Source organism: Aegilops tauschii, chromosome 7 (genome assembly GCF_002575655.3).
Source record: "Aegilops tauschii subsp. strangulata cultivar AL8/78 chromosome 7, Aet v6.0, whole genome shotgun sequence".
Classification (NCBI taxonomy): Eukaryota; Viridiplantae; Streptophyta; class Magnoliopsida; order Poales; family Poaceae; genus Aegilops; species Aegilops tauschii.
The window spans coordinates 225,771,783-225,796,423 of record NC_053041.3 but is presented as its reverse complement, the minus strand read 5'-3'; the positions used below and the strand labels follow the sequence as shown (position 1 = coordinate 225,796,423).

The 24,641-nt window shown below is 45.5% G+C and overlaps 1 protein-coding gene across 1 annotated transcript; it reads right to left on the bottom strand.

Moving 5' to 3' along the window:
• Positions 1–15,313: 15,313 nt before the first annotated feature.
• On the bottom strand, positions 15,314–19,594 carry LOC109746630 (3-hydroxy-3-methylglutaryl-coenzyme A reductase 3). The gene is made up of 4 exons (XM_020305743.3): positions 18,581–19,594; positions 18,110–18,291; positions 16,787–17,133; positions 15,314–16,129 (listed from the first exon to the last, which is right to left on the bottom strand). Exons 1-4 carry the CDS (start codon positions 19,471–19,473, stop codon positions 15,878–15,880), a joined length of 1,674 nt encoding a protein of 557 aa, XP_020161332.1. The 5' UTR covers positions 19,474–19,594; the 3' UTR covers positions 15,314–15,877.
• Between the last annotated feature and the right edge of the window lie 5,047 nt (positions 19,595–24,641).

Genomic DNA, 24,641 nt, shown 5'->3' with positions numbered 1-24,641 from the left:
TGCTTTGTTGAATCTTGTCATGAAAGATCAATTCGTCGGCCTTCCTAGTGAAGATGCCGCTACCCATCTAAATAGCTTCGTTGATTTGTGTGATATGCAAAAGAAGAAAGATGTGGACAATGATATTGTTAAATTGAAGCTATTTCCTTTTTCGCTTAGAGATCATGCTAAAGCTTGGTTTTCGTCTTTGCCTAAAAATAGTATTGATTCATGGAATAAGTGCAAAGATGCTTTTATCTCTAAGTATTTTCCTCCCGCTAAAATCATCTCTCTTAGAAACGATATCATGAATTTTAAGCAACTTGATCATGAACATGTTGCACAAGCTTGGGAGAGGATGAAATTAATGATAGGTAATTGCCCTACACATGGTTTGAATCTTTGGGTGATTATACAAAAAATTTATGCTGGATTAAATTTTGCTTCTAGAAATCTTTTAGATTCGGCCGCGGGAGGCACTTTTATGGAAATCACTTTAGGAGAAGCTACTAAACTCCTAGAAAATATTATGGTTAATTATTCTCAATGGCACACCGAAAGATCTACTAATAAAAAAGTGCATGCGATAGAAGAAATTAATGTTTTGAGTGGAAAGATGGATGAACTTATGAAATTATTTGCTACTAAAAGTGTTTCTTCTGATCCTAATGATATGCCTTTCTCCACTTTGATTGAGAATAATAATGAATCTATGGATGTGAATTTTGTTGGTAGGAATAATTTTGGTAACAACGCGTATAGAGGAAACTTTAATCCTAGGTCGTTCCCTAGTAATTCCTCTAATAATTATGGTAATTCCTACAACAATTCTTATGGAAATTTTAATAATATGCCCTCTGAATTTGAGACTAGTGTTAAGGAGTTTATGAATTCACAAAAGAATTTCAACGCTTCGCTTGAAGAAAAATTGCTTAAGGTTGATGAATTGGCTAGGAACGCTGATAGAATTTCTCTTGATGTTGATTCTTTGAAACTTAGATCTATTCCACCTAAACATGATATCAACGAGTCTCTCAAATCCACGAGAATTTCCATTGATGAGTGCAAAGAAAGAACCGCTAGGATGCGTGCTAAGAAAGATTGCTTTGTGAAAGCGTGTTCTTCTAGTTTCTATGAGAATAAAGATGAGGATCTAAAAGTTATTGATGTGTCTCCTATTAAATCTTTGTTTTGCAATATGAATCTTGATAATGATGGGACTGGAGATGAGTCACCTTTACCTAGAAGGCGTCCCAAAATTTCGGAGTTTTTAGATCTTGATGCAAAAATTGGTAAAAGTGGGATTGAAGAGGTCAAAACTTTAGATATCAATGAACCCACTATTTTGGATTTCAAGGAATTTAAGTATGATAATTGATATTTGATAGATTGTATTTCCTTGTTGCAATCCGTGCTAAATTCTCCTCATGCTTATAGTCAAAATAAAGCTTTTACTAAACATATCGTTGATGCTTTGATGCAATCTTATGAAGAAAAACTTGAGTTGGAAGTTTCTATCCCTAGAAAACTTTATGATGAGTGGGAACCTACTATTAAAATTAAAATTAAAGATCATGAATGCTATGCTTTGTGTGATTTGGGTGCTAGTGTTTCCACGATTCCAAAAACTTTGTGTGATTTGTTAGGTTTCCGCGAATTTGATGATTGTTCTTTAAACTTGCACCTTGCGGATCCCACTATTAAGAAACCTATGGGAAGAATTAATGATGTTATTATTGTTGCAAATAGGAACTATGTGCCCGTAGATTTCATTGTTCTTGACATAGATTGCAATCCTTCATGTCCTATTATTCTTGGTAGACCTTTCCTTAGAACGATTGGTGCAATTATTGATATGAAGGAAGGGAATATTAGATTCCAATTTCCGTTAAGGAAAGGCATGGAACACTTCCCTAGAAAGAAAATTAAATTACCTTATGAATCTATTATGAGATCCACTTATGGATTGCATACCAAAGATGGCAATACCTAGATCTATCTTCGCTTTTATGCCTAGCTAGGGGAGTTAAACGATAGCGCTTGTTGGGAGGCAGCCCAATTTTATTTTAGTTTTTTGCTTTTTGCTTATTCTTAGGAATAAATCTTTGATCTAGCCTCTGGTTATATTTTTTATGTTTTAATTAGTGTTTGTGCCAAGTTAAACCTATAGGAACTTCTTGGATGATAGTTATTTGATCTTGCTGAAAATTCCAGAAACTTTCTGTTCACGAAAACAATTGTTAAAAATCACCAGAACGTGATAAAATACTGATTCCAATTGCAGTAGATAAATAAACAAATTATGTAGGGCGTCCTATTTTGGTAGATTTTTCTGAGTTCCAGAAGTTTGCGTTAGTTACAGATTACTACAGACTGTTCTGTTTTTGACAGATTCTGTTTTCCGTGTGTTGTTTGCTTATTTTGATGAATCTATGGCTAGTAAAATGGTTTATAAACCATAGAGAAGTTGGAATACAGTAAGTTTAACACCAATATAAATAAATAATGAGTTCAATACAGTACCTTGAAGTGGTGTTTTGTTTTCTTTCGCTAACGGAGCTCACGAGATTTTCTGTTAAGTTTTGTGTTGTGAAGTTTTCAAGTTTTGGGTAAAGATTTGATGAATTATGGAACAAGGAGTGGCAAGAGCCTAAGCTTGGGGATGACCATGGCACCCCAAGATAATCTAAGGACACCAAAAATCCAAAGCTTGGGGATGCCCCGGAAGGCATTCCCTCTTTCGTCTTCGTCCATCGATAACTTTACTTGGAGCTATATTTTTATTCACCACATGATATGTGTTTTGCTTGGAGCGTCTTGTACTATTTGAGTCTTTGATTTTTAGTTTACCACAATCATCCTTGCTGGACACACCTTTTGAGAGAGACACACATGATTCGGAATTTATTAGAATACTCTATGTGCTTCACTTATATCTTTTGAGTTATATAGTTTTTGCTCTAGTGCTTCACTTATATCTTTTAGAGCACGGTGGTGGATTTGTTTTATAGAAACTATTGTTCTCTCATGCTTCACTTATATCATTTTGAGAGTCCTACAAAACAGCATGGTAATTTGCTTTAATTGTGAAATTAGTCCTAATAGGCTAGGAATTCAAGATTAGTAAAAACTTTCTTATGAGTGTGTTGAATACTAAGAGAAGTTTGATGCTTGATGATTGTTTTGAGATATGGATGTAGTGATATTAAAGTTGTGCTAGTTGAGTAGTTGTGAATTTGAGAAATACTTGTGTTGAAGTTTGCAAATCCCGTAGCATGCACGTATGGTAAACGTTGTGTAACAAATTTGAAACATGCGGTGTTCTTTGATTGTCCTCCTTATGAGTGGCGGTCGGGGACGAGCGATGGTCTTTTCCTACCAATCTATCCCCCTAGGAGCATGCGCGTAGTGCTTGGTTTTCGATGACTTGTAGATTTTTGCAATAAGTATGTGAGTTCTTTATGACTAATGTTGAGTCCATGGATTATACGCACTCTTACCCTTCCATCATTGCTAGCCTCTTCGGTACCGTGCATTGCCCTTTCTCACCTTGAGAGTTGGTGCAAACTTCGCCGGTGCATCCAAACCCCGTGATATGATACGCTCTATCACACATAAGCCTCCTTATATCTTCCTCAAAGAGCCACCATACCTACCTATTATGGCATTTCCATAGCCATTCCGAGATATATTGCCATGCAAATTTCCACCATTCCGTTTATCATGACACGTTCATCATTGTCATATTGACTCGCATGATCATGTAGTTGACATCGTATTTGTGGCAAAGCCACCATGCATATTATTTCATACATGTCACTCTTGATTCATTCCCGGTACACCGCCGGAGGCATTCATATAGAGTCATACTTTGTTCTAGTACCGAGTTGTAATCATTGAGTTGTAAATAAATAGAAGTGTGATGATCATCATTCATAGAGCAGTGTCCCAAAAAAAAGAGAAAGGCTAAAAGAAAAAAGAAAGGCCCAAAAAAAGAAAAAAAAGGGGCAATGCTACTACCTTTTTCCATACTTGTGCTTGAAAGACCATGATCCTTATGATAGATAGTCTCTTGTTTTGTCACTTTCATATACTAGTGGGAATTTTTCGTTATAGAACTTGGCTTGTATATTCCAACAATGGGCTTCCTCAAATGCCCTATATCTACGTGAGCAAGCAAGTTGGATGCACACCCACTTAGTTTCTTTTGTTGAGCTTTCATACATTTATAGCTCTAGTGCATCCGTTGCATGGCAATCCCTACTCCTCACATTAACATCAATTGATGGGCATCTCCATAGACCGTTGATTATCCGCGTTGATGTGAGACTTTCTCCTTTTTTGTCTTCTCCACATAACCCCCATCATTATATTATATTCCACCCATAGTGCTATATCCATGGCTCACGCTCATGTATTGCGTGAAAGTTGAAAAAAGTTTGATATAACTAAAGTATGAAACAATTGCTTGGCTTGTCATCGGGGTTGTGCATGATGAGAGCATTCTTGTGTGACGAAAATGGAGCATAACCAAACTATATGATTTTGTAGGGATGAACTTTCTTTGGCCATGTTATTTTGAGAAGACATAATTGCTTAGTTAGTATGCTTGAAGTATTATTACTTTTATGTCAATATTAAACTTTTATCTTGAATCTTTCGGATCTGAATATTCATACCACAATTAATAGGGTTACATTGAAAATTATGCTAAGTAGCATTCCACATCAAAAATTCTGTTTTTATCATTTACCTACTCGAGGACGAGTAGGAATTAAGCTTGGGGATGCTTGATACGTCTCCAACGTATCTATAACTTTTTATTGTTCCATGCTATATTATATTCTGTTTTGGATGTTTATTGGGCTTTATTATACACTTTTATATTATTTTTGGGACTAACCTATTAAGCGGAGGCCAGCCCAAATTGCTGTTTTTTGCCTATTTCAGTGTTTCGAAGGAAAAGGATATCAAACGGAATCCATCTTGGGGCCTTTTCCGGCGCTCCGCCGGAGGGGCCATTGATCACGGAGGGCTTCTACATCAACACCGTAGCCTCTCCGATGATGTGTGAGTAGTTTACCTCAGACCTTCGGGTCCATAGTTATTAGCTAGATGGCTTCTTCTCTCTCTTTGGATCTCAATACAAAGTTCTCCTCGATCTTCTTGGAGATCTATTTGATGTAACTCTTCTTTTGCGGTGTGTTTGTCGAGATCCGGTGAATTGTGGGTTTATGATTGAATTGTGGGTTTATGATCAAGATTATCTATGAACAATATTTGAATCTCCTCTGAATTCTTTTATGTATGATTGGTTATCTTTGCAAGTCTCTTCGAATTATCAGTTTGGTTTGGCCTACTAGATTGATCTTTCTTGCAATGGGAGAAGGGCTTAGCTTTGGGTTCAATCTTGCGTTGTCCTTTCCCAGTGACAGCAGGGGCAGCAAGGCACGTTGTATTGTTGCCATCGAGGATAAAAAGATGGGGTTTATATCATATTGCATGAGTTTATCCCTGTACATCATGTTATCTTTCTTAAAGAATTACTCTGTTCTTATGAACTTAATACTCTAGATGCATGCTAGATAGCGGTCGATGTGTGGAGTAATAGTAGTAGATGCAGAATCGTTTCGGTCTACTTGTCGCGGACGTGATGCCTATATACATGATCATACCTAGATATTCTCATAACTATGCTCAATTCTATCAATTGCTCGACAGTAATTCGTTTACCCACCGTAATACTTATGCTCTTGAGAGAAGCCACTAGTGAAACCTATGGCCCCGGGTCTATTTTCCATCATATTAATCTTCCGTCAACAAGCTATTTCTTTTACCGTTTATTTTGCTTTCTTTACTTTTACTCTTTACCATAAAAATACCAAAAATAGTATCTTATCATATCTATCAGATCTCACTCTCGTAAGTGAAGGGATTGACAACCCCTTTATCGCATTGGTTGTGAGGTTCTTATTTGTTTGTGTAGGTGCGTGGGACTCGAGCGTGGTCTCCTACTGGATTGATACCTTGGTTCTCAAAAACTGAGGGAAATACTTACGCTACTTTACTGCATCACCCTTTCCTCTTCAAGGGAAAACCAACGCAGTGCTCAAGAGGTAGCAATCCACTATCCATAATCTATTCTGAAGCCTTTGGTGTCATACCCTACAGTGCAGTTTGGGGGATAGGCTTCACCAAGGGTATTGTGAAGCATAAACATTTGACGAACAAGCGGATTATGAAAGTTCAGATCTCGGTTAGGATAAATAGGATTATTGTCAAGGAATCGTGGGACAAAATACATAGTAAGACCATTTGGACATTTTATCTTGTGTCCCACAAGATGTTTAAGGTCCCCGACATAAGCATCAGACGCCTTTGATTTCCGGCTGGAGACCATTTCCTACAAAAGAAAGTTAATTCTTCTTAACCACCCACATCTTCAGGGGTGGCTTAGAAGCAATGAGTCTAAGTGCAGCATCTGAGAACTTCGGCTTTGGAGCCCTAGCAAATAGCCTTGCAGGAGGTGAATAATACTCATAAGAATAAGCAGAAAAGTTCTTGGTTTTATGAACATAGCGGTTTGACGAAACACGCTCATGTTGGAAATATGCCCTAGAGGCAATAATAAATTGGTTATTATTATATTTCCTTGTTCATGATAATCGTTTATTATCCATGCTAGAATTGTATTGATAGGAAACTTAGATACATGTGTGGATACATAGACAACACCATGTCCCTAGTAAGCCTCTAGTTGACTAGCTCGTTGATCAATAGATGGTTAGGGTTTCCTGACCATGGACATTGGATGTTGTTGATAACGGGATCACATCATTAGGAGAATGATGTGATGGACAAGACCCAATCCTAAGCCTAGCACAAGATCGTGTAGTTCGTTTGCTAAGAGCTTTTCTAAATGTCAAGTATCAGTTCCTTAAACCATGAGATTGTGCAACTCCCGGATACCGTAGGAATGCTTTGGGTGCACCAAACGTCACAACGTAACTGGGTGGCTATAAAGGTGCACTACAGGTATCTCCGAAAGTGTCTGTTGGGTTGGCACGAATCGAGACTGGGATTTGTCACTCCGTGTAAACGGAGAGGTATCTCTGGGCCCACTCGGTAGGACATCATCATAATGTGCACAATGTGACCAAGGACTTGATCACGGGATGATGTGAGTTACGGAATGAGTAAAGAGACTTGCCGGTAACGAGATTGAACAAGGTATCGGGATACCGACGATCGAATCTCGGGCAAGTAACATACCGATAGACAAAGGGAATTGCATACGGGATTGATTGAATCCCCGACATCGTGGTTCATCCGATGAGATCATCGTAGAACATGTGGGAGCCAACATGGGTATCCAGATCCCGCTGTTGGTTATTGGCTGGAGAACGTCTCAGTCATGTCTGCATGGTTCCCGAACCCGTAGGGTCTACACACTTAAGGTTCGATGACGCTAGGGTTATAGGGAATAGAGATACATGGTTACCGAATGTTGTTCGGATTCCCGGATGAGATCCCGGACGTCACGAGGAGTTCCGGAATGGTCCGGAGGTAAAGATTTATATATGGGAAGTCTTGTTTTGGTCACCGGAAAAGTTTCGGGTGCTATCGGTAATGTACCGGGACCACCGGGAGGGTCCCGGGGGTCCACCAGGTGGGGCCACCAGCCCCAGAAGGCTGCGTGGGCCAAGTGTGGGAGGGGACGAGCTCCAGGTGGGCTGGTGCGCCCCCCCCACCAAGGCCCAAGGCGCAGGGAGAGTGGGAGGGGGCAAACCCTAGGTCCAGATGGGCCTTAAGGCCCACCCTAGTGGCGCCCCCCTCTCTCCTCCCCTTGGCCGCACCCTAGATGGGTTTTGGGGGCTGCCGCCACCCCTAGGGAGGGAAACCTAGATGGGGGCGCAGCCCCTCCCCTTCCCCTATATATACTTGAGGTATTTGGGGCTGCCATAGACACGAGAACACCTCTCTCTTGGCGCAGCCCTACCCCTCTCCCTTCTCCTCTCCCGCGGTGCTTGGCGAAGCCCTGCAGGATTGCCACGCTCCTCCACCACCACCACGCCGTCGTGCTGCTGCTGGACGGAGTCTTCCCCAACCTCTCCCTCTCTCCTTGCTGGATCAAGGCGTGGGAGACGTCACCGGGCTGCACGTGTGTTGAACGCGGAGGCGCCGTGGTTCGGCGCTTAGATCGGAATCAACTGCGATCTGAATCGCTACGAGTACGACTCCTTCATCTGCGTTCTTGCAACGCTTCCGCATCGCGATCTACAAGGGTATGTAGATGCACTCCCCTTCCCCTCGTTGCTAGATTACTCCATAGATTGATCTTGGTGATGCGTAGAAAATTTTGAATTTCCGCTACGTTCCCCAACAGCTCATATTCATAAGTCTGAGTATGGTTTCCCTGCAAAACATTGGCGTTAGGGTGACTCTGGTGAGTGCTTTGTCTGTATGAAGCCTTTGGACCATATGAAGCCTTTGGTCTAGGGTTTGTCTTCTTCCTAGGTGGTGTCATGATGACATTCACATGAAGATTCTCAAGACAACTTTTGGGCACCCAGATCTTCTTCATAGGTGCTCCATTCCTGCAGTTAGTACCAATATACCTGGCAAACACTTCACCATTTTGATTCTTAAACAGTTTATAGTTTGCATTAAAGGATTCATCAATGATAATCGGGTAAGCAAAAGTGAAGCCAGATAAGGTAGATGGATCCACTGAAGGTCCCTTTGCAGCAACCCATGTGGTTTTGGGGTACTGCTCAGGCTTCCAGTAAGAACCATCAACATTCATTTTCCTCTCGAACCCAACACCCTCTTTCCTAGGGTTTCGGTTCAGTATGTGCTTTTTGAGGACATTACATAGTGTCTGATGCCCTTTGTGACTTTTGTACATTCCTGTCTCAAGCAATGTCTTCAACCTGGCATTCTCATCAGCAGTAGTAGTGGTATCCTCAGTAGAGGGGTTAGTTACCACCTCAGCAGTTGAAGATATTGCAACAGTAGCAGCAGTAGAACATTCAGCAATACAGACAGCGTTATCACGCTCAAGACATTTTAGACATGGGGGTTCAAATCCTTCCTGAGCGGAACTGATCTGTTGAGCGCGAAGTGACTCGTTCTCCTTTTGAAGATCTTCATGAGCCGCTCTCAAGTTCTCAAGTTCTTGCTTCCTTTGAAGATAATCGTAGGAAAGCTTTTCATGAGTTGTTGAGAGCGTTTCATGACGACTTTCAAGTTCCTCATACTTGACATGAAGATTTTTGATGTCTTCAATTAAGGACTGAGATCGGATCATTTCCGCGTCCAACAGGTCATCGCTTTTGTCTAGTAATTTTTTAATATGTTCCATAGCATTCTGTTGTTCAGTTGCAATTTTAGCAAGTGTTTCATAGCTAGGTTTAGATTCACATTCAGAGTCATCTTTGCTTGATGTTTGAAAGTAAGCATCGCGTGAGTTTACCTTGGCACCGCGTGCCATGAAGCAGTAGGTGGGAGCAAAGTCATCCTCATCATTAGCATCAGCGTTGGTGACGGGGTCATTGTCTTCAGTGTTGAAGATGGACTTGGCAACATAGGCTGAAGCTAGAGCCAGGCTTGCCACGCCTGAATCAGATTCCTCTTCAGACTCCACCTCTGCCTCCTCAGATGCAGACTCCTCCTCTGAATCCATCTCCTTGCCAACAAATGCACGAGCCTTGCCTGATGAGCTCTTCTTGTGTGATGAAGACTTTGAAGAAGACTTTGAGAATTTCTTCTTCTTCTTGTCATCAGAATCGTATTCATTGCTCTTCTTCTTCTTCTTGGTCTCACTGTCCCACTGTGGACACTCAGAGATGTAGTGACCAGGTTTCTTGCACTTGTGGCATGTTCTCTTCTTGTGATCACGAGTGAAGGCTTCATCATTTCTTGAGCTGGATCTTGAAGACTTTCCGAAGCCTTTCTTCTTGGTGAACTTCTGGAACTTCTTCACAAGCATAGCAAGCTCCTTTCCAATGTATTCAGGATCCCCAGAACTGCAGTCAGATTCTTCTTCAGATGAGGAAACAACCTTTGCCTTCAAAGCACGAGTTCGGCCATAGTTGGGACCATATATATCTATTTTCTTAGATAGCTGGAACTCATGTGTGTTGAGCCTCTCAAGTATGTCAGATGGATCGAGAGTCTTGAAGTCAGGGCGTTCTTGAATCATCAGGGCCAGGGTGTCGAATGAGCTGTCAAGCGATCTCAAAAGCGTCTTGACGATTTCGTGCTTGGTGATCTTAGTGGTGCCGAGTGCGTGAAGCTCATTTGTGATATCAGTGAGGAGATCAAATGTGAGCTGGACATTCTCATTGTCATTTCTCTTGAAGCGGTTGAAGAGGTTGCGAAGAACACTAATCCTTGAGTCTCTCTGGGTTGAGACACCTTCGTTGACCTTGGAGAGCCAGTCCCAGACTAGGTTCGCAGTTTCCAGAGCACTCACACGACCATACTGTCCTTTTGTCAGATGACCACAGATGATGTTCTTGGCAGTCGAGTCCAGTTGAATGAACCTCTTGACATCAGCAGCAGTGACACCTTCACCGACCTTGGGAACGCCGTTCTTGACGACATACCAGAGGTCGACGTCAATGGCTTCAAGATGCATACGCATATTATTCTTCCAGTAAGGGTAATCAGTGCCATCGAAGACAGGGCACGCAGCGGAGACTTTGATTATCCCTGCAGTCGACATAGCTAAAATTCCAGGTGGTTAAACCGAATCACACAGAACAAGGGAGCACCTTGCCCTGATACCAATTGAAAGTGCTAGTTATCGACTAGAGGGGGGATGAATAGGCGATTTATGAAAGTCTTCAAAACACGTGGGCTTTGAAGACAAACAGTAGAAATAAACCTATTGATATGCAGCGGAAGTTAGACGACCCTAGACAAGCCATAGTCAAGTAAGTAATGAAGTGAAAGCATGAAGACTATCAGCAGCTAGGTAGTATGGATCAGGATGGAAGATAGTATGAAGCCAAACAACAACAGTCTTCACACAATGAAGACAATCAGGTCATGCAAGTAGGCAATGACTTCATGAAGACAAACTGTAACTAAAGAGAGGTAAGGGATAGAACCAGTTGCTTGGTGAGGACAAGGATTTGTTGGACCAGTTTCAGTTGCTATGACAACTGTACGTCTGGTTAGGGAGGCTGAGATTTAACTCAGAAGACCGCGTCTTCACCTTATTCCCCTTGAGCTAAGGACACTTAGTCTTCGCCCAATCACTCTGGTAAGTCTTCAAGGTAGACTTCCAAACCTTCACAGACTTCGTTCACCGGCAATCCACAATGACTCTTAGATGCTTAGAACGCGACGCCTAACTGGCTGGAGGATTCACAGTCCTCAAGTGTAATAAGTCTTCAGATCACGCGGACAGAAAGACTTCAGTGATGCCTAACACTCTTTGGCTCTGGGTGTTTGGGCTTTGTCCTCGCAAGGATCTCTCTCTCAAATGCTTCGGAGGTGGGTTGCTCTCAAACGACAAAAGTCGTGCACTAACTCTGAGCAGCCACCAACTTATGGTGTAGGGGTGGGCTATTTATAGCCAGGAGGCAACCCGACCTGATTTGTCCGAAATGACCCTGGGTCACTAAGGAACTGACACGTGTCCAACGGTCAGATTTCAAACACACGCGACAGCTTGACTTGGGCTACAAGTAAAGCTGACTTATCCAGCTCTGGATAAGATTTGCTCTCATTGTCTTCGCTCGAAGACATAGGATTTGGTTGAGCATCACATCAGTCACTCTGACTTTATTCACTTGGACCCCACTTAACCGTACGGTGGTTCCTTTTTTCGATAAAGGGTGGTTCCTATGACTCAACAAAGAAGAAAAGGAAACTACGAAACAACTATGTCTTCGCACTCCATAGTCTTCACGTGAATGTCTTCTCATGTCATAATCTTCAATGTGAATAACTTCACAGACCACCATTATCTTCAATATCTTCACACATTTTTAGGGGTCATCTCTGATAGGTAAACCGAATCAATATGGGACTACTACCTGTGTTATCCTACAATTCTCACAAACACATTAGTCCCTTAACCAAGTTTGTCGTCAATACTTGAAAACCAACTAGGGGTGGCACTAGATGCACTTACACGTCCGCTCCAGGCCGTCTCTGAGGCTGCACTGACCCTCGCGCTGCTGTTGCGTCGCCCAGTCGGGCGTAGCGAGCGTGGCACGCGGTCCCTGCAATCGCCATGAGGTCTTCCCCGCCGTCGCCCGACCCGCGTGCTGCCGCTGCGTCGCCCCTTCAGCTCGTAGCGTCGTGGCGCGCAGTCTACTCCGTCGTCCCCGCGCGTCGACTTATGTGGTATGCGTCGCGCCGCCTCTCTAGGCGCGGGAACGCCACCATCCGCGCCGGTCTTCGTCATGTTGTCGGGTTCTTCCTCGCCTATTTCGAGCACCGTCGCCGCGCTTCTGACCTAGCCGCCGCCGCTGCTCTTCTTCCCGGTCCACGGCGAGTACCTCGACACCGGTCACCCCGACTCGACATCGGCCACGGCGTCCCTCGCACGGCTACCTCGACCACGGCTCCACCACCCTACGCTCTCGGCTACCTCAACAACGGCACGAAGGGCTACCGCCTTGCTTGAGCAACCTCGTCGGTTGCCACTCCAGCCACGACTCCGCGATGCATCGACCGTTACGACTGTGTGGGGTGTCCGTCGGCTTGCCTTCGGATTCTTCTCCAGTCTCACCGTCTGCATCGCTACCGCTGTGATTGTGGGGGGATGTTGAGTATATTGATTATTAGGAAAGACGAGATAGACTAGGATTTGTTCTGGCTTGTCTTTTATTTCAAGTTGATCATTGTGCTTATATATATATGCCCATGAGGCTTAAGCAAAATAATAATTATTCCACCAAATCTCTCTCTCTCTTCTAACATTTTGTATCAGAAATAAAAGAAAACCCATTTGGTCGAATACGAAAGGTAGAGGGGGAGCGGAAGGGAAGGGAATTGAGGGAAGGGTGAGCTGACATCTTTGCTGTGAATTGAAACCCGTATCTACACCCCTTTGAGGCTTTGACAGAGGTTTGAAAAATTTCTACTGGCCTGGCGACATCAAACTCAATGGAATAGCTCTGTTGGAGTTGGACAGTTGGAGGACCCATGGTCGATGGCCATCAACGGCAAGGTCACCCGTGGTTCATGCATCCGGACCCCGGTGATCCTGTCCTTGGACCCTCGCGGGAGGACCACTCGCGAGGCCGAGACCGTTGGAGTAACGTGAGCCACTCATGCGAGGCATGCGTCACGTGCACCAAGCACGCTGTCTGCACTTGTATGCATCTTGCCAATGGGCGTGCAACGAGCGAGCAACGGGTGGCCAGCATCTCAATTCTCAAAACAGGAGGATCTTTGGGCGGCAGCACGCACGCAGCTGTGATCCACAATGTCCTCCTTTTCATCTTCAATCATTACAGTACAACGAAGACCAGAAATAATAAAAATTACATCCAGATTCATAGACCACCTAGCGACGACTACAAGCACTGAAGCGAGCCGAAGGCGCGCCCCCGTCATCACCCCTCCCTTGCCGGAGCCGGGCACAACTTGTTGTAGTAGACAGTCGGAAAGTCGTCGTGCTAAAGTCCGACTAACACCCCAGAACAGCAACCGCCGCAGATGAAGAGAATTTTAGATCGAAAGGATCTAACCCGAAGACACATGAACAAAGACGAACAAAGACCGGATCCACCAAAGACAACCACCGACCAAATCTCGCGAGATCCACCGAAGACACACCTCCACACGCCCTCCGACAATACTAGACACACCATTGGGACGGGGGCTAGGTGGGGGGGAACCTTATTTCATCTTCAAGAAGCCGCCGCCGTCTCGTCTTCTTGAGCAAGACACAAACATTAACGAAACTTGAGGAAGCACATGAAAACGGAGCCCTCCCGCCGGTAAGTGCCGGGATCCACCGCGCACCCATGGCCCTAAGGCTACAGGAGACGTGGGAGTCCTTAGAGCATCTACAACCGGACTTCTCAAATCCGACCCTCCTTATACGTTCGTGGACGTGCCCGATCACCCCTCATATTTCGTCCACTGCATCCAACTGCCTGAAAATTGATACCTCAAACCATGCAAAATAAAATCTAAGTACTATGTAGATATCTGATCTACCTACACTACTCGTCGTCGGAGATGTTGACGATCTCCGTGCCGGGCTCCGGGTAGATGGCCGCCTGCGGCAACTCTGACTCGTCGTTGAACTCCATCTCGCCGATGACTTCGTCAATCTGCGCCCTTCATTAGCGAGGGAAGTGGCGGTTGGCCTCCACCTTGGCCTCCAACTGGATGGAGTCGAGAATGGCCGCCTGCTTCGTCGCCTCTTCCGCTTGGGACACCTTGAACTCCGCCATGGAGTCCTCCATGGTGAAGTCCGTAGACGGCTCCGCCTCCTCCATGGCATGTTCTGCTCCGCCTCCTCCCCCTCCTTCCTGGCTTCGATGAGTCTCGAGGCAGGCCGGTTGCGATCCGGGCTTCGCGCCTAGCCCGGATTTCCTCGAGTAGTTGGAGGCACCACTCCGGTGTGACTATGGCATAGGTCATCACCCTTTGTCGGGCCATGGCTATCGGCCAAGGGCGAGCGGAGAGGGAGGGAAGTGGATGTGGCTAGGGCTGGTGACGCGGAGAGGGAGAAAAATGGATGCGGCTAGGGCTGGGGTCGCCGTCGTGCAGCGAGCCAGAGCGGCACCTTGCGGCGGCATGTATGCGTCCACACCTTCGGAGGAGAAACCCGTCGGACCGATGGTTTTCCTAGTGTTTCCATGCCGGCCTGCGATCAGTCCGACGTAACGGACGCTCCCTTGCGCGTCTCAGATTTAGTCTGAATATGAGGGGTGCCGGTCAGTCATGGTGTATAGAGCCTGCCGGTCAGTCACGGCATATAGAGCCATAATGAGGAGCCCGTCCGGATCAGGTTTTTTTTACCGGTCAGCGATCAAGCCGTCCGTCAGATCAATCCGAGCGTATACGGAAGGTTTGGGGAGCCTGGGTGTTGATGCACTTAGGCCGGGCACACAGAGCTCTCGTATGAAAGACAGCGCGATCTCGCTCTCAGGTCCATGTGCCGTGCCGGATCCGATCGCCAGAACGTGCATCCACATGCCCATCAAACACAGGCACCAGATTACTACTCAGAGGTGCCAATACAGATCGCAGATCCAGATTACTGCTACGATCAAGATTGCTACTACTAAGATGTCCATCGGTTCATGCAACAAACCTACCCGGGACAGGCACGTGAGGGCGACACTTGAACATCTGCTGACACATGCATCTGATCTGGATAGATATTAGGCAGATCTACAGAAAGGGCACGACGCTCCGCTGACACGACAATGGATGGACGGAGCCGCCACCATGCTCTGGAGAACTCCGCCGAGACCCACATCTTTCTACAATCACGTCACCAACTTTCGAAATTGTTCGACTAGCATAAAGGAAAAAGAAGCAAACAAAAGGTGAAACAGATACCACTACAAGGCTGGCTTCCTGAAGCAAGGAGAGAGATCTCTACACTTCGATGCTACAAAAAGATCCCCACACTTTGCGCGCCAAGGTAACCAACCCAACCAACCACAAAGCCTTATGAACACAAACAGGCTAAAAAGGTTAGCTTCTCCGGTGCCGCCCGGGGCCGTCCGTCGACGATGCCAGCAGCGGCAGCACGCGAAGAACGACGACAGAAACACCGGCCAGCATCGAGAAAGAAACTGGTCAAACTCTTCTCAGCTTGATGTTGATGAGCACTTCCTGTGTGTAGAATCAAGCCACACTCTGGATTTCTCCATTGGTTTCTTGGGCTGCAGCTCGTCGAGTCAATCAATCAAGAACTTAGAGATGCGGCCTTGGACATGTCTCTGCTGGATCTGTTGTACTTCATGTGGCTCTTGACGAGCTGGCCGGCGGCGAGGGCGGACAAGAGGGACAGCTCCCCGGCGAGAACCCCGCCTGCCACCACGGTGGCCAGGAGCCTCGCGTTTGATCCTGGCGATTCCCTGTTGGCGCCTTTCACGCCCAGCAGGTCCAGGCATGCAGACTGTGACGCCAACTGAGTCCCACCACCAACTGTGCCCACCTGCATTTTCAGCAAATAACAATCACAACATGTCGATCACTCGTCATATTCTCAGATGTTATCAAACAAGTCATGCTACACAGCTCAGCATGTTTTGGAAAACAAACAAGCATCGGATATGTAGGAAAAATGTGTTCTCGCCCTAGCAACACAAAGCACAAGACTGAATAATCGACAAATTAGCCTGCTCAAGACAACACGTAGCTAAATCGGAAAACAAGGCATCATAAAATATTCCCTTTCAGCTGGAAAGATTCCTCTGATATGAATCGGCTGATTGAGCTGACGAAGCATAGTTGGATCTTATGTAACCAAAATATAATTTCTGTTACGAACTATTCAAGTATATAACAAAACACTGTTCTATAATATAGCCAGAGTGCTAGGCCATATGAGGAGATACAGTTAGAGTTGATACACCACCTTTTCTTCAATAAATAGGTGCTCGATGGGGATGGGCACTTATTCGATATATGTATAAGGATGTGGATGTATTAAGTATTAATTAACCCATTAGGGACCATAAGTTACGTGCAGAGTATTTCTCGCAAATCAAAATTATAGTGGGACCAAAAAAAACTGTATTTGATGATCATCATCAGCACAATGCCTGGATATACTGATAACAGAACAAATAAAAACAATACAGTTGCATACCTCAATAGAGGGCATAGTGACAGATATGTGAAGATCTTTGCCATCATTTACAGCTTCCAACATTGTAATGCACTGAGAACTTTCCACATTTTGTGCAGGATCCTGGCCGGTGGCTATGAAGATAGCTGTTACAATATTGCTTGCGTGGGCATTGAACCCCCCAAGAGCTCCAGCAACAGCTGAGCCAGCAAGATTCTTGATCACATTTAGTTCTACTAGAGACTGCACATTGGTTTTCAGAACCTTCTTCACAATTTCCTCCTTGATTACTGCTTCACAAACCACAGACTTGCCACGCCCCTCGATCCAATTTACAGCGGCTGGCTTCTTGTCAGAACAAAAGTTACCTGGTTTCAATACCGAATGATAATAATTAGATTGGGAAAAAATGAAAACATAGAGATCTATTGTTTTACTTGTAGTATAATGCACATAATTATGCTAATCATATTGCTGTATATTACTCCCTCCATTCCAAAATACTTTTGAACTAAAACCACGAAAAGTATTCTGGAAGGGAGGGAGTAATATATTGCCAAATATGATATGCAAGGTGCCTAGGCTGTTTTCCCCTCATACAGTCCAACATGGATCGGGTTCCACTATCAAAATGGTAACCGAACAGCAGACGGCTCGGTTGTTAATTTGTGTAAAAAACAAAAAGGGCCCAGTGATGTGCCTGCTTCAAATATTTATTCTTGCATAATTATTCTTGGAGCTTACGCACTTTGTCCTGAACCTTCTACATGCATGATGTTAAAGAATAAAGGTGGTTCCAGCTACTCAAATTTGGTACTTATTAAAGTCAATATCATTTTTGACTCATATTAGGAATCTTGCATTAAAGATATATCTTCTTACCAGAAAAATTGCTTTCAAAGCCCTTTCTAAACCTTCCTAATGCATCATGGCAAGTATCGTATGTAATTGAACATCTTATGGTATGCCAAGTTGGATCAGTGGTAATCTGATTTTTTTTTTTTGACCTGAATGGTTATTTGATTTTATAAAAGGTATATTTTGATTGAACATGCCAATGTTCACCATATGTTGTCGATAAGCTCAACCCGATAATTCAGTAGTGCGCCAACTTATCCTTGTTAATCCATGCTGAAAACGGGGCCTAACTATGTGTACCTTCAAATGGAAACTCTGCTTATTATATGAAGTTTTTTTTTTCTTTCAGTAAGCCATAATAAGAAAAATATAGTCTGTCTTGCAAAAAGTAAAGGGTGTCACTAGGAATTTCATTCTGACGAGAAGATTAGGTGACTCAAGTGAAGTAGTTCAGCTTCTGCAGGTGGTGGCAAAAGCAAAGCGAACCTGATATGCTAATGACATCCATGTCAGGGAAGTCATCCTGGAGGTAATCCAGCACGTTCTGCACGCCCTTGGAGATCATGTTCATCCCCATGGCATCCCCTGTGCTGCAGCTGAATCTCATGTACAGGTTCCTCCCGGCCATCGCGCACTGCACTCCCTGCAGCCTCCCAAATCTGCTCGACCTGCTCAGACATCATATTTTCCAGACAGTTAGTTACCGCGTTGTGTTCTACCGTACAAAGGAGAAATATTTGACAAGTAATACTCGTACCATCACCCTGCACCAGAATTCCAGAAATTCAAATCTTAAATGGTACTGTACTATAGAGTAATTAATATTGATTTAGGCACGTGACTTGAACCTCAGAGACGTATCGTCGAACACAAGCTGGGCGTTAATACCCGCCATCTGTTGCATCATAAGTTCGTCGTCGTATAGTACTTGGTGATGACTGATGAGTGTTGGTGTACCTGTTGAAGACAACGGACAGCGTATCGAAGTTGGCGGGGTCCTCCAAGAAGGCCTTGAGCTCGGCGGCGCGGCGCGCGGTGGGGAAGCGGGCGACGGGGGCGCGCGTCATCGCGTCCCGGAGCACAACGCTGGTGGCGCCACCTGACTCGGCTATGGCCTTGCAGCCGCGGTTGGTGCTGGCGACGAGGCAGCCCTCGGTGGTCGCCATGGGCACGTAGAACCGCTGGCCGTCGAGCAGGAGCGGCCCGGCGATGCCCACGGGGAGCTGGACGTACCCCACCGGCAGCTCGCAGCACTGCCCGAGGATGGACGCGTAGTCGAAGCCGTCGAGCGGGAGACCCTCGAACTGCCTCCCCGTGATCCGCCGCACGGCCTCGCGCCGGAGCCCCGCGGCCCGCCGGCAGTCGCCGAGCCTGGTCTCGAGCACGTAGGAGGGCACCTTCCCGGCGACGACGGAGGCCACAATCTCCTCGTCCTCCTCGGGCATTTTCTCGGGCACCACCGCGTCGGCACCCCCGAGAAGCCCGCACTGCGACGGCGCCGGCGCGGCGGGAGGGCCGACCAGGAAATCCTCGTCCTCGTCGCTGGACGAGACGATGGACTGGACGAAGGCGATGCCGAAGAAGCTGAGCAGGTAGATGAGCGAGGCGACGAGGCCGAAGATGGAGAGAATCTCGGTGAGGTCGACGACGTGGAGCGGCGTGGAGGAGCGGATCTTCTCGCGCCACCGCCGCATCAGGTAGGCGAGCGAGGCCGCGAAGAGCGCCGAGAAGATGAGGTTCGTGTGCCGGATCGGGAGCGGCAGCGCGTCCCCCGCCTGCAGCACCCGGGGCGCCCCCGCATGGCCCACTGCCGGCGGCGCCACCCTCCTCTGCCTCTGCCGCACATCCATGCGTGCGCGTGCGCGTCGGAGTCAAACGGGGGCGAGGTGGGCACGGCTCGGCCGCTCGGCGTGAGTGTGGGGTGGTGGCCGTGCCGCGAGAGGGAGCGGGTGTTTCGGGGGCCTCCGGATGCGCCCGCCTCGGCCTTTTTATTGGCAGTGTCAGTGGCAGTGGCAGCCCACATGCCCGGTGCGCTTACCGCGCGGCGACCCACCTGGCGCTGAGGCTGGGCCCGCTCGCTCGGCCGACATGGGCCGTGTGGCCTTCCTCTCCCCTGCGTTTTGTCCGACGTGTACACGTACTCTCTTTGGACTTTGTAATAAAAACGAAACTCTTTGCTACGTGACACGCCCACCTGCCAACTGCGGATTCCAGTAATAATACGAGTAAAATCTGGAATGTTGCATTTTCTATAAACCATAAAATTAAGATTGAGTTATAGAGATATGGGCTTCTAAGTTGTTGAAGGAAAGGACCTCGATGTGATTTTTATTATATTTAGAGTGTTTTATAACTTTGATTATTTTTTATAGTTGATTTAGACCGAGTGCGGCTATTTGGCTCCCAAGTTCATCTGCTCCTGTGGTGAACAGTAAATTTAAAAAATAATAGAAAAATGCAAAAAAAAACAAAATGATTTGCATGAAAGATGCGTAGGTGCGCGAGGTCCACTTCAAACTTGAGCTCATTAGGATATCTGAGTAGTTTTCGGCAAAAAAGACAAATTTATGATATGTGAAAAGTTAACTGTTCATCTACTGCTCTGACCCAGTTTATCCTTTTTGATGAGAGCTATTCATTTGTCCAAATGATCTGAATTTTGGAGCGGAGCTCACGCACCAAATCATCCTCCATGCAAAATAAAATTGTTAAGTATTTTTTTAAATTTTCTCTTAACCGGGTGAAGATGCGCCTGGGCTCAGAAATGTATATCCGATTCAGACCCTTCTATTTAGGTACTCTCTTCGCCCGAGTTTATTGGGTCCCCTCGTATTTTGGGTCAAAATTAGATGATCTATTTAACTAAAATAAAGTATATGATACAGAAAATATATTGTTGGATTTGTGTCTGAAAGAGGTAGTGTTATAATTTTTGTAGCATATATTTTAGATTTTATAAGTTAAATTCATGGTCAAGCTTTAGACCAAAATAAGAGGGGCCCTAATAAACCCGCACGGAGTAACTAGCTACATGAGCAACACCTCACGAATTCCCCCACTCCTCACCCCCCCCCCCCCCCCCCCGCCCCCGCCCCACATATGCACAAGTAGAAGCATCACACAAATCGTCTCATTTCTCAAAGAAGTTTGAACATTGTACTATTTAGGATTTTCTTTTCTTATGAGAGCTCTTTAGATCAAACGTTTTGGATTCTGAAATGCATTCCAGCTACCATAATTTATTTAGCATGATCTTAATCCTTTTTTTAATTTCTCCATATGTCCCTCATCTCTATCATTTTCCCTCAATCAATGTGTTTATTTCCTTCAAAGTACTAAATGCACAGCCTATGCAAAATATAGGCTATGCGCCGATTGATCAGCAAGAATACAATTATGTATGTGACCTATGCAAGAAACAGAGAACCAATGAGAAGGAAATAGTAAGTACATGGCCCTGACTAATGTCTGCTCATGACCATGTGCAAGATTATCGAAAACTCGAATATGTACCTTGTCTAAGTGTTGTCAATATCTTGACCGTTGGTGTACACATCAAGATTGTTTTGTGCATGTAGTCAGGCATCATATTTGCAAAAGGGATATCATCTTTTGATCAGACTTAACCTGAAGTCCACCTCAATCTAAGATGATAGACCGCATGTTGACATTGAACATTACAAGGGTCCACTTTCGAAATTACAATATTTGTACTTGATAGAAACACAGCCAAAAAAGAACACAAGATTGTTTTATAAAGATGACAACTGCCAACAGACTATCTTAGTGGTCAAGATATTGGCAACGTCCAGTTACCAACATGCATTGTCCTTCAACATCCATAATCAGAGAGATAGGCCGTCAAAAGATCCACCCCCTCTGAAGCCGTGATACGTCCATTTTGCATCATGTTTTCTTACTGTTATTTATAATATTTTTGATCATTAGAACACTTTGTGATATAATTCTAATGCCTTTTCTCTCTTAATTTGCAAGATTTACATGGAGAGGGAGATTGCCGACAGCTGGAATTCTGAACCTGAAAAAGCTACATCAGAGATACCTATTCTGCACAACTCCAAATGAACTGAAATTTCACGAAGAATTTTTATGGTATATATAAAAAATACTGGATCAAAGAAGTACCAGAGGGGTGAAAGTGCAATCATGCCCTTAATCATATTTTGATGTTGATGACAACATGCATATATGAAACTAATCATGTTTATCAAGTATATCTCAGGATTATGTCTCAAAGGCCGTGTGTGGATCATGACTAGGGACAAATGCATATTGCTAAAGATCGGAGATACAAGACATTAGCCTTGGCTTTGTTTACTGTTTATTCTTGAGTATAGGGATCCCGCACTATTAAGAGGGGATCGTTGGATCTAGTGAAAGATTTGCTCAAACCCACCAACTCCAGTTTTTCTCCGGACGTCCGGCACTCTACGGACGTCCGATCCCTCTCAGCTGTCCGGACGTACGGCTCTCTACGGTCATCCGGTGATTCTCTTACAGAACAATATTTAAGGATTTCCGAGCCCCTCCGGACGTCCGACACGTCTCGGACGTCCGGTGTTTCTTTCACAGAACAATATTTACGGATTTCCGGGTCACTCCGGACGTCCGGTCTCCGGACGACCGGCTCGCTTCGGATGTCCAGTTGCTGTGTGCTGGTTCGTGGCTTATGAAATCCCAGCAGCCGGACGACCGATGGTTGTCGGACGTCCGGACTCATTTGTGCCACCGGACGACCGGTCCCGTCCGGACGTCCGACCTCTTCAGTGCACTTAAGTGGCTCAAACGGTTACTTTTTCCACACCCACTATATATAGCCTTCTCCCTCTCACGGGAGAAGGTTGACCATTCACTTTGAGCTTGCCAAGAACACTTTTCACTCTCTCTCTCTCTCAATCCTCTACACCAAATCCTAGATCCCCAAGTGATTTGGGAACATTTGAGAGAAGTTCTCCAATCAAGTGATAGATCCACTCCTTCCCCTTCTTTGCACCCAAGGAATTCGTGATTTGAGCAAGTCTTGAGATTTTCCCCATCGTTCTTGTTACTCTTGGAGGTTGGAGACTCCTAGGCGGTAGGAGTCTTTCGGAGAGGAATCGACCTTTGTGATTACCCCCGGAAAAGTTTGTGAGGGTTTGGAGACCACCCCAAGGTCTACCACTAGTGGTTGAGAAACGCCTCCGTGGTGTTGTCTCAAAGGGAGAATAGGGTGAGCCTTCGTGGCGTTGGTGTGCCTTCGTGGTAACATCCACCTCTCTAACGGTGACGTAACTTCCCTCCAAGGAAGTGAACATCGGCATAAATCCTCGTCTCCCGGAGTTGCGGTTATTCCTAACCCTAACTCCCTACTTGTGGTTACTTGTCTCTTAGCACTTACTTTTACCATATTGTGCTTGCCTTCTTACATACTTGCTTTACTTGCTTAGCACTTAGTACTACACTTGCAATTGTTAGGCTCACCTTCACATTCTGCATTATTGCCTAAAATTGCTAAGTCATAATTAAAATTTGTAATTGTACCTATTCACCCCCCTCTAGGTCCATCTCGATCCTTTCAATTGGTATCAGAGCCTCGTGCTCTATTCTTGTGGCTTAACCGCCCTAGAGCGAGATGAACCCCGATGGGACTCCCCTTGTTGTAGATCCGAAGGATAAAGGCGAGGCTTCTTCTGAAGTCAAGACCTTTACTTCTGAGGATCTGGAACGGGCCCTTGCTAAGCAAAAGGAGGAGCATGATGCTTCTCTTGAGGCCTTGGTCCAAATGAGGATAGCCACGTTGTCCACGGTGCTTGCACCACTTTCGTGTGGTGCGGCTTCGAGGTCAACTTGTTGGGGAACGCAGTAATTTCAAAATTTTCCTACGCACACGCAAGATCATGGTGATGCATAGCAACGAGAGGGGAGAGTATTGTCTACGTACCCTCGTAGAACGTAAGCGGAAGCGTTTATCAACGCGGTTGATGTAGTCGTACACCTTCATGATCCATCCCGATCAAGTACCGAACGTACGGCACCTCCGCGTTCAGCACACGTTCCGCTCGATGACGTCCTCGCCTTCTTGATCCAGCAAGAGGGGCAAATTAGTAGATGAGTTCCGGCAGCACGACGGCGTGGTGTCGGTGTTGATGAAGAACAATCTTCGCAGGGCTTCGCCTAAGCACTACGAAAACTATGACGGAGGATAAACTAGAGGGGACGGGGTTGCCGGCACACGGCTTGGTGTTTCTTGATCTGTCTTGGGTGCTAGCCCTACCCCTCTATTTATATGTTGAGCCTTGGGGTCGAAACTTGGAGTAAAAGCCTCCACAAAGTCGGTTTCACCCGAAAGGCAAGAGTCCTTCTCAAACTCCAGGGCCAGACGCCAGGGTTCCCGGCGTCTAGACCCAGACGCCAGGGCCCCTGGAGTCCGCAAAACTTCCTTTTGCGCTTTCCCCTTTGGCCCAAATAAAGTGTTATCGTACCCAAACATTTCGGGAAACATCCAGAACCCCTTCCGGTGAATTCCGGAGACCAAACACTATTATCCCATAAATTAATCTTTATCTCCGGATCATTCCGGAGTTCCTCGTCATGTCTGTGATCTTATCCGGAACTCTGAACAACATTCGGTCACTAACATACATAACTCATATAATACTATATCGTCAACGAACGTTAAGCGTGCGGACCCTACGGGTTCGAGAACTATGTAGACATGACCGAGACACTTCTTTGGTCAATAACCAATAGCGGAACCTGGATGCCCATATTGGCTCCTACATGTTCTACGAAGATCTTTATCGGTCGAACCGCATAACAACATACATTGTTCCCTTTGTCATCGGTATGTTACTTGCCAGAGATTCGATCGTCGGTATCTCAATACCTAGTTCAATCTCGTTACCGGCAAGTCTCTTTACTCGTTCCGTAATACATCATCCCGCAACTAACTCATTAGTTATAATGCTTGCAAGGCTTATAGTGATGTGTATTATCGAGTGGGCCCAGAGATACCTCT